Source organism: Dasypus novemcinctus, chromosome X (genome assembly GCF_030445035.2).
Source record: "Dasypus novemcinctus isolate mDasNov1 chromosome X, mDasNov1.1.hap2, whole genome shotgun sequence".
Taxonomy (NCBI): domain Eukaryota; kingdom Metazoa; phylum Chordata; class Mammalia; order Cingulata; family Dasypodidae; genus Dasypus; species Dasypus novemcinctus.
In genome coordinates, this window is record NC_080704.1 from 112804167 (window position 1) to 112822279 (window position 18113).

At 35.3% G+C, this 18113-nt stretch overlaps 1 protein-coding gene across 1 annotated transcript in view; it reads left to right on the forward strand.

Annotated features, from left to right (window-relative positions):
* Nucleotides 1-18113, forward strand: part of NRK (Nik related kinase) — a 295895-nt gene that overhangs the window by 257871 nt on the left and 19911 nt on the right. Inside the window, 6 exon segments of the mRNA XM_058291117.1 lie at nucleotides 1117-1214; nucleotides 2209-2573; nucleotides 6671-7016; nucleotides 14711-14897; nucleotides 15363-15515; nucleotides 17232-17375. Coding sequence (XP_058147100.1) covers nucleotides 1117-1214; nucleotides 2209-2573; nucleotides 6671-7016; nucleotides 14711-14897; nucleotides 15363-15515; nucleotides 17232-17375 — 1293 coding nt within the window.

An 18113-nucleotide genomic window follows, 5' to 3' on the forward strand; every position in this document is an offset into this window, starting at 1 on the left:
GTCACACTGGTTGCCTTTCAACTTCTCAATAACCAAATATGGTTAGTGACTACTATATTGGACAGTGCAGACACAGAACATTTCTATTACCACAGAAAGTTTTATTGCTTTTCTATAGAAAGATCTAATACACTACCATAGAAAATTCTATAGCACTACTATACTAAGGTTTTCAGATCACTTTTCTCTCTCTTCAATAGTACTCTCATTGGTGTATTGAAATATTTGAGGATTTGTCATTGAGTGGAAATTGGGGGACTAAGATTATAGAGACAGTTCTGCTCTTGAAATTTTTGGCTGTTATTTCATCTTCAAACACACATTTTTTTCTACTGATTAGTATGTAAAATAAATGGTACAACCCAGCCCTTTCTTTTTTTTAAAAGATTTATTTATTTTTATTTATTTCTTTCCCCTTCCCCCCCACCCCAGTTGTCTGTTTTCTATGTCTATTTGCTACGTCTTCTTCTTTGTCTGCTTCTGTTCTTGTCAGTGGCACAGGAATCTGTGTTTCTCTTTGTTGCATCACCTTGTTGTGTCAGCTCTTTGAGTGGGAGGCACCATTTTTAGGCAAGCTGCACTTTCTTTCATGCTGGGTGGCTTTCCTTACAGGGCGCACTCCTTGTGCATGGGGCTCCCCTACGCGGGGGACACCCCTGTGTGGCACGGCACTCCTTGCATGCATCAGCACTGCACATGGGCCAGCTCCCCACGGGTAATGGAGGCCCAGGATTTGAACCGCGGTCCTCCCATGTGGTAGATGGATGCCCTATTCACTGGGCCAAGTCCATTTCCCCTAGCCCATTCTATTAGTGACAGATTTTTTTAATGGAACTATCCGACCACTAGTCAGTTCCCTTCTATTCTTACACAGATAGTAATGTTTAGTGGATCTACATTTAATATTGAATTACAGAAGAAACAAAACTGGAGCCTGCTACTACTCCTGATACTAGAACTTGGGATCTTGGCCTCGTGAGAATTTATCCAGTAATAATTCTTGAATTGAATCAAGAAGATACAAGAAAAATGCTAGGCAATTGAATTGGTCCACCATATAATAGAAACAATGGCTGTGATCACCACTATTACTCATTCCTTTTTGGCATTCCACAGAATCATCTTCTGAGGAAGAGAGTCCTGTGACTGGAAGGAGGTCCCAGTCATCACCACCTTATTCTACTATTGATCAGAAGTTGTTGGTTAATGTCCATGTAGGTTTCCATCTTAATATATTTATGTCTGTCTTTTTATATTTCAATTTGTTTTGACTAGTGCATTTCCATTTTAACTCAGAAGGAAAGGTTAAAGAGTTTAGTTTTCTGGTTAATGATTTTATGACAGATTTTCGTTGCTATGTTAACATGCAGAAATGAAATGCAGAAATGAAATTTGAAATAGGAAAACACTTCATTGATCAGAAAATGTTTTATTTTCACATACTTGTGTCAGATAAAGCATATTTAAGAGAAGAGTGATAAAGATCTATTTGTAGACTATAACCTAAATAAAGGGGTAGAGGTTAAATGCTGAATTTATGTCTAATATTATTTCTTGACTAATGAACCAACGTACAAAAATAAAACATTTACTGAAAAGAAAGTGTTTACTTATTGCATATATTTAAAAGTTCTACCAACACCTTTTTCTATTGTGCTTTTCAATTATTCTATTTCACTTTTGTAATTACCCACCTCAATGCACACACACACTTTCCAAGCTCACCTAAGGTGATGTATGACACATATAATCCTTAAAAGGTGAATTTATATTAATTTGAATTTTAGAGGAGTTTGAGATTCTTTAAGGCAATGTATGGCATGTAAAACCAGCGTAGGAAAATTAACATACCAACTTGAAGATCTATGTGTTAATCCCAATATATCAGGTGATAAAATATAAGGAAAAGGAGACTGCACTATGGAGCATCAAAACTGTTCTACTTTCCACTATTAAAAATAAATGTCTACTCTTCAGCAGACAAAGTGAGTAAATTTTGCACTTTGTGATCCAGAAAGTTCATTAACAATTACAGCCTGAGATTTGGGTTTTTCCATCTCATCCTTACAAAAATGTTGACTGTAGCCAGTGCGTGAACATCTTTTCAATTGAAATATATATTTTTAATGTTTTTTGGCTTGGAAAATTCCATTCTAGAAGAAAATTAAAGGCTACTAGTGACTGCATTAACCTTTCTTATGCACACAGGTTCCTGATGGATTTAAAATAGGAAAATTATCACCCCCTGTATACTTGATAAATGAATGGGTAGGTTGTAATGCACGCTCTGAAATATTCCAAAATGACTGGCTAACTCCTGCACCTATCACTCAGCCACCTGAAGAGGATGGTGATTATGTTGAACTCTATGATGCTGGTGCTAACACTGATGGCAATGATGATGACAATTCTAATGATGTTTATGAGGATACTTACAACGATGATAATGACAATGATGACTTCAATAACCAGGCTGTTCAAGCTAATGATAGCTACAATGACCATGATGATGAAAAGGATGAAATTGTTGATGATGAAGACAATAATCACAATGATGATCCTAGTTTGGCAAGGTTGGTTTACCTGGGTTATTTGTACTATCTATGTTTTGCAGCTTCAGAACCATTTGCTTCATTCAGTTACTTTCAAAATCCATTACCAAAAGGGTGAATGATTGCACTTGCATATTGGTTTACTGTTTGATTTTTGATAAGTAATTTTAAGTTAATTTTTTTAAAAAATGAGGAGCACTTAATGTTGCATTATTTGTTTACTATATTTTGTTAACTTTCAAGTATTCATTCATTCTTTATGACTGATATGGTCTGGGGTTTCTGTTAAAATTTATGCTGGTGACTCATCCTACCTCATGAAGACAAAGTCATTATAAAAATTTGGGCAAAAAATAAAACATGCTGTCTAATACTTGCTAAGGTGAGGTTCTAATATTTACTAACAAAGCTCTTAATTAACTGAAGTAAATAAATTGTGAAATTGGCTCACTGGTTGATATTTTCTGACTGCAGCTTATTAAGATACTGTTATTCTTGAAATTTTGAAAACTGTTGTACCTTAATTCAGTACCATTTGTTATTATCATTTTAACCATGGTTTCCAAAAATGCTAATATTTGGTGAAGTAGTGATTTGGCATGCCAACAGTTGATTACTGTGAATGTTTCTTCATTCGTGCCCTAAAGAGCCAGTGTTTTCTTTCTTACATATGTTCATTATTTCTATTTATACTGCTTTCAAAGATTTGTTGATATAGTACATTTTTATATTTTTAAAAATATCATTAACAATGGGAGAACTGTTTGCTTTATAATATTACAAAGCATATAGAGTTTTGCTAAATTTTCAAATAATGTCATTAGGGGAACTACATGGGAGAACAAACTACAGATCATTACACACTTTAAGAAAACTCACTATTTAAAGGCAAGAATATATGTAAATATATAATATATATAAATAATATTAACTATTAACAAAAGCATTAAACAAGTATGGTTGTGGTGAATATCACACCTCAGAGGAACAGATTTATAGTGCAGAGAATTATATAGATAGATAAAATATAATTTTCCCCATTTATTTTATCATTAAATATAATTGTACTTTTATAAAGGAGTTGTAATCTAAAATGCCCCTGCTTTAGAATCTGCTAGGGAGTTTCTTTAAAGTACATAATATTAGCCTCTTTACAAATGTCCTAAATCATAGTATCCTTTATAAACTAGAGTTTCAGAGCCACTGGTATAGAGGTTCACATCATTGCCATAGAAACATTTATATTCATTTGTAAAGCTATTCTTACAGTGTAAACAAAATTTCATTCTCTAAAAAGAAATTAAAAATTTATTTCCTTAACATAGAACTACGGCTGCAAGTAGGATCTCATTATGACTAGTCTCAATCTTTGGTGGACACAGTTTTATTAAAGGTATTTGTTACAATATGACAGCAATAGTTTTCAATCCTGGCTGCACATTTGATTCTCCTGGGGAACTTTAAAAAAATTACTGTTGCTTGGGTGCCAACCTAGGTCAATTAAATCAGAATGTCAATTGTTCTAATAAAACTTAGTTTTTGAACAGAAATGTTTTATAGTTGAAATTCTGAGAAAATTGATTAATTGTACCATATATACTACTGCTTTCCTAGATGTGACATATATATTCAATAGCCTCTTTAAAGAAGAGGGAAAATCTGGTATTTAACAAAATACTTTTTTTTTCTTTTTTTTTTATTGACTTTGTAATAATATTACATTAAAAATATATATGTGAGGTCCCATTCAACCCCACCCCCCCACTCCCCCTCTCCCCCCCCAACAACACTCGTTCCCATCATCATGACACATCCATTGGATTTGGTAAGTACATCTTTGGGCACCTCTGCACCTCATAGACAATGGTCCACATCATGGCCCATACTCTCCTCCATTCCATCCAGTGGGCCCTGTGAGGATCCACGATGTCCGGTGATCACCCCCGAGGCGCCATCCAGGGCAGCTCCACGTCCCAAATACGCCCCCACCTCTCATCTCTTCCTGCCCTTCCCCATACCCATCATCCACCATGTCCACTTTTCCCAATCCAATGCCACCTCTTCTATGTGGACATTGGATTGCTTGTGTCCATTGCACCTCTTTGTCAAGAGGAGGCTCAGATTCCACATGGATGCTGGCTGCCATCCTCCCATTTTCAGTTGTAATCACTCTAGGCTCCATGGTGTGGTGATTGTCCTTCTTCAACTCCATCTTAGCTGAGTGTGGTAAGTCCAATAAATCAGATTGTAGGTGCTGGAGTCTGTTGAGGCTCAGGACCTGGCTATCACATTATCAGTCCAGAGATTCAAATCCCCTAACTATATCTTAAACCCCAACGTTAACTGCACCTCCAGCAGATTAGTATGAAAGTCTTATGAAGGGAGATCCCATCTGAGTCCAGATTCATCACACATAAACACCATTTCCAGAGAGGGGCCATCTGCCCTGGTAGTAAACCCCATCGGCCATGACCATAACTCTCATGGGTCTCTTTAGCCTTCATAGGAACCAATATCTGGGGGTTGTATCTGCTTTATCTGTCTCTCTGACTCTGCTCAGTTGTGCATGAGGGCAATCCTTCTGCCAGCCTCCAGACTCTTTTTTAGAAACTCATAGCCATATAAACTCATTTCTCCTTTCCATTTCCCCCTTACTTTAGGTCAAACAGCATTTTAAAGTCATGTTATTTTATGTAGACATGGATATTCTGCTGATCCGCATTGAACCTTCCATATAAGGTCCTTTTCCAGTTGCATCATCAGTTGGTATTTGATAGTGGTCCCTCGTTGCAGGAAAACTGAAGAACTTTTTACAAACTCTTCTCTCTTGATTTACCCATATGTAACCTAAGCCATGCTTGAATGAAAGGTGATTTAATTGCTTCCAATTTTGGCTGTCTGCCCAGTCTTATACTTGTTTTCTTCTTTGTTGTACTAGATCTTTTAGATGCCAATCAGGTAGTTCAGAGCCCATTTCCCTTGTTGTCATGCCCTCTTTACCTCTAGATTCTAAGCCACTTTTATAAAAGTCAAACAGGGGAGACCAACTGTTCAAGTGGAAAGTGAACAGAAGTCACTATAAGGTTAATCTTTCCGATGCCTTCCTTTTCCCTTGTCGCCTCAAGTTGTTGATGGAAGTAATAGAAATGGTTAAGGAAGAAGATATATGCTAAAGGTTATTGTGCAGTGGTCTATCATTTTGATAATATTTGCTTATAAATACGTATGATCCTTATGGATATCTTTTATATAATATAGATAATTTGTGCATATCAATTTTAATTTCCATAGTTGTACACTTCTCAAACAATTGAGATATTTCTATGTATATAATACATTTGTCAGCGATGGGATGATCTTTTTACACTTAATTAGTGGAGAAATTACCAAGTGTTCTTTGGAATTTTTTTTACTAACTAAAAATAAATCACCAGAAATTAACTTTTCTAAAAAATTTGCTTTTAGAATGACCACAGACTCGTTTTTAATATTGTCTCTTATGCAGAAAAAGAACATTGGGACATTTTGTTAAACTCTGTGTTCTTAGCACAGAATTAATTGACTATCTTACTTCTATATAATATGAGTTATGTTACTGAACTTCCTCGTGGTATTAGTAGACAAATTGGACTCTGCTGCAAGGCAATCAATACACAAGTTAGAGTATCAAGGAAGGTGCTAAAATTAACATAACATAAATTACATATACTGCAAGAAGAATTATTCAAATATGTTTTCTGAGTAAAAAATATGCCTTTGGGCATTCAAGTGGTTGTGAATTTGTTAATTTGTGATGTAGTCTATTACTTAAGCACAATCATGTTCTGGTCACTAACCCAACAAATATTGCTAACAAAGAACTGATGTTCTCTTGCTTCTGCCATTCTAATTCAACCAGGGAAGTTTTGGTGGATTTGGTGTTAATTCAATATTTAACAGTAATAAGACATAAGGGCATTTTTCTTGTTTATACCACCCCAATATTGTTCATATAGATCAAAAACAGTCTTATACGTGATAACTATGGATAAGAAACATCCTAATTCTGTTTCATTTGCTGACTGTCCACTGTATTTTTGTTGGGTTGCTTTCTTTTATTAATTGGAGCTTGTTATCAGGCCAAGCTATGTCAGAGATGGAAGAGGTAGCAGCTCCAAGCAACATGATAGGTATGGAAGTGATGGAAGAGAAGCAACCTTAATAAGCTATAGAAGCCAAAGAACCAGTAGAAATCAAGGAGAAAGTCCAGCCAGTGGGGTCAGTGCAGCCACTGGTGACCATGGAAGATATGGAACCAATATAGGCAGTGGAAGAAGAGGCAGAAGAAGTAATGGAGGTAAGAAATTCAATGGAACCAGTGAAGAGAGTGAAACACATGGATTCAGTGGAGGAGAAAAAAGCTCAGCTATAGATGGTCCAGAATTGGAAAGATCAGCATTCCAGGACCTTGAACACCAACAAGAGGTAATTCATCATTCAAAAAAGGAAATGAACTTCTCTCGAAGTGAATGTGTTCCTGGATGTGATATATAGCATTTCCAGCTTTTCTAGGTCGACTTTAACCTTCTACCTGAATCCGTAAACATTCTTGATTTTAGCTTTGGGTGGTAGAACTTTATTTCTTTTAATGCTGATAGTTCCTATTTACTTCAAGTGAAGGAAATCTTTTTGTTTGCATTTTTTACTCAAATCGTATGTTTGAGGTAGTGTCATAACACAATTTTTAATTTTTTTATTATGAGAACTTATATAGAGCATAACATTTCCCATTTTAACTACCTTCCAATGTACAATTCAGTGATTATTTATTACATTCACAATGGTGTCTCAATATAATGTTTTAAAATATTTTGATTGAAGTATATTATTCACACATGAAGATAAATAAACAATAAATGTATAGTACAAGTTGTGAACTTACAAAATAAACATGCATATCATCATACAGGGCTCCCATACATCATCCCTCCAACAACACCTTGCATTGTGAAACATTTCCTAAAAACTATGTAAAAACATCATCAAAATATTACTACAAACTACAGTTCATATCTTACATTTGGTGTATTTTCCCCCAACCCACACGATTATTTTTTAATATATTTTTTATTTTTACAAAGGTTGTGAACTTACAAAACAATCATGTATATGTGTAGAATCCCATACAACACCCATTCACCAACACATCGAACTGTGGTGGAATATTTACTACACATTACAAGATAATATCATCAGGCTATTACCACCAACCATGGACCATAACATAACTTTAGCACACTTTTTCCATTACTCCCATTATCAACACAGCACATCTTTCTTTTAAATTCATTTTTAAAAAATATTACATTAAAAAATATGAGGTCCCCATTCACCCCCACCGCCCCCAGCCCACCACTCCCCCCACAGCAATACTCTCCCCCATCATCATGACACATCCATTGCATTTGGTGAGTACATCTCTGGGCGTTGCACAGCACATCTTTTGCATTAACGCAAGAATCTTACAGTATCACTGTTAATCACAGTCCATAGGTCACACCAATTGTAATTTCTCATATTTCTCCTTATTCCCACTGCCCTGCAATAGTGACGTGCATCTGTTCTAGCTCACTGAAGGCACTCCTGCATCTCTACCATCAGCCACAATTCCCATTCACCTCTGATTTCACTGTTATTCAGACCCTAGATTATGTTCTAGCTTTCTTTCAATTGACATTTACATCCCTAAACTACCCATTTCAGCCACAATCCCATTTATAAAACAGCTGGTACTCATTATAATGTGGTACCATCAACTCTACCCATTTCCACACTTTACAGTCAAGTTAGTTAAAATTTCTACATACATTAAGCATCAGTAGTTCTCCTTAGGCCTCCTCTTATCCCCTAATGACCTATACTCTAGGTTTTAACTCCATGCATTTATTCTTCACATTGAGTTCATATTAACGAGGCCATGCAATATTTGTCGTTTTGTGTTTGGCTTACTTTACTTAGCATAGTGTCTTCAAATTTCATCCAGTTATCATCTGTGTAGCAATTTCATTTCTTCTTACTGCAGCATAATATTCCATTGCATGTATATTCCACATTTTATTTATCCATTCGTTGGTTGATGGACACGTGGGTTGTTTCCATCTTTTGGCAGTTGTGAATAATGCCACTAATGAATGTGAGTGTGCAAATATCTGTTCGTGTCACAGTTTTTAGTTCTGGATTTATTCCTGGTAGAAGAATTGCTGAATCATGGTAGTTTTATACTCAGCTTTCTGAGGAACTGCCAAACTGCAATCCAGAGACTGCACCTTTTTACAGTCCTACCAACAGTGAGACTGGAAATCCTCTCCAGCATTTAATGATTTTTGTCTTTTCAGTAATGTCCATTCTATGCTGTGTGAGATGATATCTCATTGTCATTTTGATTTGCATTTCCCTAGTAGCAAGTGATATAGAACATTTTTTTTCATGTGCTTTTTGGCAATTTCTATTTACACTTGTTTCTATACAATTTTAACTGAAATACTGTTTAGAAAGTGATTTTATTGCTCATAAATGTTTATTGATTTTATAAATAAGCTTAAAATACTTAAGTAGCTTCAAAGATGCTAGATCAATAAGAATTACCATGGAGAAAAGATTTCCTGGAGCATAAAGCATGTGAAATAGTACATGAAAAATGGGAATGGGTGTACTTGGATATATGACAACATAGGAGAGATTCCATAGAGAGGGTAGGTCATGCTAATATACTTTCCAAGCTTATTATCACACAAACTGGCTTTGAAGATTTGATGATTTTCATGAATTAGTGCCATAATGCAACTGTTCCCTATGTCTGAAAAACAGCCCCCTCACCCCTTCTCTGCTGGGTGAACTAGTCATCCTTCAAGATCCAACTCAAATATTGTCTTTGACTTTTGAAGCCACAGAATTACACACCCCTTCTCTGGTACTTGCAAACATTTTGCCCATAGTCCCATTATAATACATATCACATTCTATTTTAGTTATTTGTTTAATTGATTTTCATCATACTGGACTATGAACTCTTAAAAGACAGGAGCTATGCATAATCGATCCTTGATTATTGTCCTCTATCCATTCACTCAACCCAGGACCCAACCACGGCCCTGTCCCATGATAGGCACATAAGGTTTATGGAAGATGTCAATGAAGAAAATAATGAAAATAAAAATGGAATGAAGGGAACTTGTCAGATAATTTCCAATTTTAAAGCAAAGATACTGATACTATCTGTCTGTCTATCTATCTATCTATCTATCAATCTATCTATCTATCTAACTATCATCCATCTACCTTAATTCAAGACATTAAATCAGGATGTCCCAACATAGGTTTCTTAGCACTTCAATGTATCTCCAGGAAAGAGTGTTTTTGACATTTCCAGAGTGAATGGAATCTTCATTTTTAAAAAGTGTATTGAAGTATATCATTCATATATAAACATACCTAAATAATAAGTATATAATAATAGTTTTGAACTTAGAAAACAAACATACACAACATTATACAGGGTTCTCATACCTCACCATACCAACAATACCTTGCAGTGTTGTGAAACATTTTTAACTAATGATTACAGAGCATCCTCAAAATATTACTATTAATCCAAGTATTCCCCAACCCACCCTATTATTATTATCATTTTACATTAACATATATAAACAATAAATGTATAGTAAGAGCTGTGAACTTACAAAGCAAACATGAATAACATTATATAGAAGTCCCGTACATCAACCCACCAACAACACCTTGCATTGTTGTGAGATATTTGTTACAAATTATGAAAGAATATTGTCAAAATCTTACTATTAACTATAGTCCTTATCCTATATTCAGTGTATTTTTCTGCCAACCCATCTTATTATGTTCTTTAAATATATTTTTATGGCAGAAGTTGTAAACTTACAAAACAATCATGCACATGTGCAGAATTCTCAAACAACACCTCTCTATCAACACACCACACTGTGGTGGATCATTTGTTACAGATTATGAGATAATATCATCATATATTACCAGGTACATAGCGTACATTTGGCACACATTTTCAGCCACACTCTCATTTATAAAACAGCTGTTACTCACAATAATGCATTAATCTCAACTCTGTACATTTCCACACTTTACAGTAAAGCTAACTGAAACTTCTACATGCATTAAACATCAGTATTCCATCTCAGTTCTCCTCTTATCTCCTTTAAGAATCCATCAGTTACCACGAGGTCTTGAAGATATTCTCCTACATTTTCTTCTAGAAGCTTTATGGTTCTTACTTTTATATTTAAGTTTTTGTTCCATTTTGAGTTAATTTTTGTATAAGGTGTGAGATAGGGTTCTCTTTCCTTCTTTTGGCTGTAGATATCCAATTCTCTCAGCACCATTTTTTGAATGGACTGTTCTGCCCATGCTAAGGGGGTTTCACAGAATAATAAAAAAATCACTTGATTTTGTTTCTGCACCATCATGTCTGATCCATTGGTTTACATGCCTGTCTTTATGCCAGTACCAAGCTGTTTTTACTACTATAGCAAGGTAATATGATTTAAATTTCAGAAATGAGTCCTCCAACTTTGCTTTTTCCTTATTAAGATGTTTCTGGCTATTCAGGACCTGTTAACTCTTCCAAATAAATTTGACAATCATATTTTCCTTTTATTTACAAATGCTCATGGAATTTTTATGAGGATTGCATTGGCTCTGTATCACAATTTCCACAGAATAGACATCTTAATGATATTTAGTATTCCAATCTGTGAGCAAGGAATGTTCTTTCAATTATGTAGGTCTTTTTAAAATTTATTTTAACAATGAGTTGTAGTTTTCTGAATACAAGTGCTTTACATCATTGGTTAAATTTTTTCCTGTATGTTTGGTTTTATCTGTCATATTTTATTTTCACCACTCTTTTGATGCTTTTAGTTACTGTTATTGATATAATCTTCATTTCTAGACTCTCTTCCAAGTCTTTCTCTCTTGTTTTTTTCCTTTCAGGCTGTAGCATACCCTGTAATATTTCCTGCAAAGCCAGTCTCTTGGTTAAAAACTCTCTCAGTTTCTATTTATTTGTGACTATTCTAAACGCACCTTCATTTTTAAAAGACAGTCTTGCTGGGTATAAGATTCATGGTTGGAAGTTTTTCTCTTGCAGTATCTTAAATATATCACACCACTGTCTTCTTGCCTTCATGGTTTCTGATGAGAAATCAGCACTTAATCTTATTGAGTATCCCTTTTATATTATGCATTGCTTTTCTCTTGCTGCTCTCATAATTCTCTCTTTGTCTTTGGTATTTGACATTCTGATTAGTATGTGTCTCGGAGTTTGTCTATTCAGATTTATTTGATGGGACTACATTGTGCTTCTTGGATATGGATATCTATGTCATTCCATAGGGTTGGGAATCTTGAACCTTTAGTTCTTCAAATATTCCTTCTGTCCTTTCTCCATTCCCTTCTCCTTCTGGGACACCCACAACACCTATGTTTGCACATCTCTTGCTTTTTTTTAGTTCCCTGAGACCTTGTTCAATTTTTTCCATTCTTTTCTTCATCTGCTTTTTTGAATGTTTGCCTTCAGAGGCCATATCTTCAAGCTCACCAATCCTTTCTTCTGCCTCCTCAAGTCTGCTATTATATGATTCCAGTGTATTTTTAATTTCATTTGTTGCACCTTTCATTCCCATAAGATCTGATTTTTTCTATGTATATTTTCAAATACTTATTTTTATCCAGCCAATGTCTTCTTAATATCCTTTATGTCTTCAGTCATCTCATTGAATTTATTAAGGAGATTTGTTTGAATATCTATGATTAGTTGTCTCAACTCCATTGTGTCATATGGAGGCTAATCTTGTTCCTTTAATTGGGCCATAGCTTCCTGTTCCTTGGTGAGGGTTATAATTTTTTGTTGGTGTCTTGGCATCTGGACTACTAGATTATTTACTCTGGGTGCAGTTTCTCTCTTTAGTTTAGGGCTTTCTTGCGCTTTCTCCCTTGCTGGTGTTGGATAAGAGCCAAGGATTTATCTGGTCTTATAAGCTATGGAGGCTCAAATAGCTTTTTTTGCCCCAGGGACCAATGAAGCTTCTCCCAACTTTATCCTTTGCCAGGGGTAGGGACAGAGCCACAGCTGTGTGCAATAATCCAAGTCATGCAGTTCTAGACTGTATTTGCCCAGAGACTGATGAAGCTTCATGCCCTTTTCTCCCTTGCATGGACTGGGGATGGAGCTGCAGGTGTGGGCAGCAGTCTATGCTCTGTGGGTCTAAAATGACCACAGTTGCCTGGTAGACTTCTGAGTATTCAGATTGTGCCAGCCAAATGTACTTGCATTTACCCAGAGAAGCTGGCACAGGGCCTGACTACTTCCTTCATGCTGGAGTTGGGGCTGGAACTTAGGCTAGAGCTGCAATCTGATCTGGATGGAAGAAGCCTGTCCCTACCAGCACTGTAATTTTCAGTCCTCCCTTCTTCCCCTCATGCCTGAGGCAGAGTTAAAATGGCAGCTACCAGCCTCTTTCTGACTTGGAAAGGTTCAAACTTTAGCAGTTCTTGGGATTATACTTTAGCCGCCACATTTACTAATCAATAGCTAAAGTTGGTGCCCACCTGTCTCTTCCTCCCCCATTTTTTGGAAAATGAAGCTTCCAATTTCCGCCATGGAATAGCTCTCAAGGTGGCTTGTGCAGTCTGTGGAGCATGTGTCCTGGCTTACGTGGTGTGGAGTGCTTAACTTATGCAACTTCTCTGCAGAAGGGCAGTCTCCTCCTTCCACTCCTCAAAGATATTGCAGGATGCTCCTCTGGTGTCCTGGAGCCCCCATACAGGTGCTTTAAATAGCTCTGGGTGAATACTAACTGCCCTGTAGCTCTATACTCTGGTGCTATCTCGCTGGTTTTTCTAACTTTCATTTTAATTTAAAGAAGTGTATACTGCCATATTGCACTTTTATGATTGGGAAGGTCTACAAAATCCAATTGATAGCAAGGCAGCACAGTGCTCTCAATGCCAAGAATGACTGTTTAGTCATGAAGATGAGATTATCAACAATCAGGCTTGTAGTTGTTATGTTTTCCATAGGATATATCATCCACATAAATTCTATCACATTTTATGGCTTCTTTCCTGGAGCTTCTTCTGTATAAATTAGTGCAAGTAGGCTAGATTTGTGAAGCATTTTTTCTCATTTATTTATTATCTTTTTTTTAAAAAGATACATAGATCACACAAAATGTTACATTAAAAAATATAAGAGATTCACATATTCCCCACTCCCCACACTCCCCACTCCTCCCACATCGATGACTTCTTTCATTAGGAGCATTGCTACACAGCAAGTATTATAGTTTATGTTGTAGTTTACACTCTCTCCCAGTCTATTCAGGGGGTGATGGCAGGATATGGGACTTGCTAAAGGTGGGGACAGGGAAAAAGCAGTGTGATATTGGGGCTTTTTTGGTTCTTGGAGTTGTCCTCAATGATACTGCAGGTACAGATTCAGGACAGTGTAGCATTTTTACACTCTAGAATTTGCATTGGTGGATTTTCCACCATTAGCTTTGACATATGAAAATTCTCACTACAGGCTTTTTCATGCTCACAGCTTTGTGAAGAGTGGAACTCAAATCCCACATGTGTAGTTTTCATTTTCTCACTTGGCTTTTTGGTAGCTGAATGTAAGCTTTCAAAACAAACACACTTTGGCTTCAGACTGTGGTTACTCTACGTGACAGCTCTACAACCTTGAATAAATTAATTTTGACCTTTAGTTTTCTGATAAGTAAACTGGAAATAATTATACTTACTTTTTGGGTTTTTGTAAGCATTCGTGAAAATATGTATATAAAATGCCTCAGCACAGTACTTGGTACATGATAAAAGTTCCACAAATGTTTGGTCCCCAGAATGTATAGTTGAGGACTTGAAGTTCCTTATATTTCTCCTCTGATGTCAATGGCCTCAATATAGGTTAGTTCTCTCTCTCAAAAACATTGTTGAGTAAATGTGGATTTTATAAGAATATGGAATTATAGATGCTGCAAATTTCCATTCTATTTTTCAAATATACCATTTAAGCATATTTCACCTCACTATTAAACTCCTAATAAAATGGATTTTGGTTCTTCTTTTAGGTGCCAAACGGTGGAAGCAAGGCCTCAAATGCCAGCACTTCCAGCACGGCACTCTCAGCACCTGATGATGAGAATGACAATAAAGATATATCGGAATCATCAACAAAATCAGATTTTTCTGCCAGCCACTCATTTCCTTCCAAAAGTTCTCGGCAGGCTGCTAATGTTGCCTTTGCCAGTGGCATCTGTGAGTGTGTTTAATATGATCTACAAATACCACTATCAGTTCACATATTATATGCAGTGTTTGACCACTGATTCATAATTTGCAAAGAATAAAATCATTCTAATATTCAGTTGACATAAATTCAGATTTTGTATACTGAAAATACACCTCTTACTCAATCTTTATGGCACCTACATTTGAACTACAATTGAGACGTCGAGTCCCTCGTCTGATTTTTGTTTGTTTCTTTGCATCTAAGTCACAGTAACTTGAAATATATTCATATTCAGTGATATATCTTAACCAGCATGATTTGAGTTATCTGATAGCTTAGGAGTTACTAAAATGATAATACTTCCTGTTAAAAATAAAATAATTTAAAGTGAAAGTAACTTTTCTTGGTTGTGTTTCATTTGTGGAAACATCTAAGCACATATGGTGTATAACAGTATTTTCCCTCAGTATCTTCCATTTTCTTCTTTGCAGCATATGCTAGATTAGTGGAAATACCTGAGAAACGACCTGAGAGATCTGATGTCAATGTTAACTCCCTCTATGTCTCACCTGCATGTAAAAAACCACTAATTCACATGTATGAGAAGGAATTCACTTCTGAGATCTGCTGTGGTTTTTTGTGGGGTGAGTTTTTTTAAAAAGAATAAATTTTTAATCTATGTAGCAAATCTGTGAAAATCATAGTTAAAACAGTTGTCTGTTATTAGCAAATCATTTCCAGTCAAATAAAAATAAAAATATGTTTAATTGATAATTTGTTCAAAATTGCTTAGCTAATTTTTCTTCACACAATGAAATTTGATGCCCCACCTTTTTATTCTACTTTTAACCTCTAGTAACTTGGCTAAAATATAATATTGGAGTACATTACCATGATTTGAAAATTTGATGTTAATACTTCTAATTCAGGATAGTATACACCATATGATAAATAACAAAGTATTACCAGAAAGAATTTTGTGGGATCTTGTTTTTAAATTGTCTAAGATTTGTAGAGAAAATTCCTTCTATAATGTCTTAACTTTGATAGACTTTTCAATCCTTTTGTTTCAGAAGAATTATAACATTGAGAGTGCTAAGACAATATTTTATGTCAAGTCAGTCTGAATCATAAATGAAAAACAGAGGGTAGAAATCCAAAGCAAATGCCATTCTGTGACTTGCAGTTTCACAGATTTTTCTTAATGTATTATTGAATGGAGAACAGGATTTTATATTTAAAAAACAGAATAGTGTAGCAAGCATTATAGGTATTTAAAAACTTAGAAAAAAACATGTCATCCTCAAAGTTTTGCTACTATGTGTTAGAAAACAAGAAAGGAAAGTTTACTTCATTAACATTTCAATCAATTACCCATAGATGTAGTTAATGTCTGACTACTCATTTTTATAACTTGTGGTTTTATATTTTGAAATATAAAATATTATAGTCAAAATTGACTGTACTTGTCCATGATTTCCTGATTTCTGTGTGAGAGGAGGATGCAATTCCTAAATCTGCCATTGGCCATGACTTAGAAAACTGGTAAAGAAAAGAGTGAGAAAATGAAGGCAAAGACACTTGTCTTTTCTTCTTATATCCATGGAGCACTAATGTCCTCCAAGTGAAAGGAAGACACTCAATCATTCTCTTTTACATTACTTTGGCTGAATGTCTCTTATATCTCAATTTGTAGGGAGAACCCACACAGTGGTTTGAAGTGTATTATAACTTTAGTTCTAGCGTCTATTTCAGTCCTCTTATTTGGATTTAAACAGTGCTTATATTTGAGCCAATAGAGCAAGCCAACAAATAAAAGAGAGTGTAAGAACTTAGATACATGAGAGTTGGAACTAATTTAACAAGAATTTAACAGTGTAATTGTTTTGTAATGTATAGTTAGGCACAGAAATGACTCAATTGAAAATAATTATTTCACATATAAATATTTTAAAAGCATTAATACCCTCAGTTATAGTTAGGAATAAGAAATCAAAAGAATTGAATTATGTGTGTGTACTAGTCATCCTTACTGTTTAGTGGTAACTTTCAAAAGGGTTGATTGTTTTGATAAAGTTTGGGACACTACGAAAGGTAAGTAGATCTATATAAAGTTCTATTTGTGAGGCAGTGCACTGGACACTTGCCATTGGAATATTAAGAGACAGTATAATCTTCTCTATGATAATATATTTCTTTGAAAATTTTAGTTGGTAGAATTTTCACAGTTAAACAGAATGAAGTTAACATTAGCACGAAATGATAAAATTCACTGGAATAGCAAAAATACTAATATATATGCAGTTCTAAAAATTATTCTGAGCTAATATAGCACTTTTTAAAAATATATATATCAACAGGAGTGAATTTGCTGTTGGGAACCCAATCTGATCTGTATCTGATGGACAGAAGTGGAAAAGCAGACATTACTAAACTTATAAAGCGAAGACCATTCCATCAGATTCAAGTTATTGAGCCACTGAATTTGCTGATTACCATCTCAGGTTTGTTTAAGAACTAAAATTAACTAAATAATTATACAGATTAATTAGGTTGCAAAGTGGGTTAAAGACTTTCTCAGGTGAAAGTGTTCACAGGAGAACCTTGAAATAAACTTTTAATTGGGACAATTTGGGACTCCAGACTTTGCTATTTTTATTTTCTTATCTATTTAAAATTTAAACGAATTTCTAAGTTAAGTTAAACCTGACTCTCTTTTGGTGTTTGGATATTTTATTCCAATTCACCTAGGATAAAGATGTCAAGGTTAAGAAAAACCACTCTATTTGCATTTTCTCAGGTTGTTTTCTGAGTAGCCACCTACTTCACAACTGGAATTCTCATTCATGCATGCGTACAGGAACACCACCAAAATCCACCGTATACTTTTCTTGTAATGTGTTAGAAGCAACGAAGAACAAAGTGGGCAATAAATAAATAAGAAAGTTTGTTGTTCCTAGCACAGCCTTATCACAAGAACCAACAGATAAGATTATAAACAAGAATGGAGCCCCTGAGGCCTCTGTAATTTTCCCATAATGTAGTAGAACTTCTTGTGTTGGCAATCAGAACCTGAACTTTCCAATATGAGAGTGTAAGTAAATGGATGTTAATAATAGGAGTGATCTCCAGTTCTTTGGGTTTACCCGGCAGCTGACAGAGAGGCAAGGATGGAAAACCACCACACCAAGGAACCGGGAGAGTCTACAGCTGCAGGCACGAGAGTCCCACCCACTAGCTGT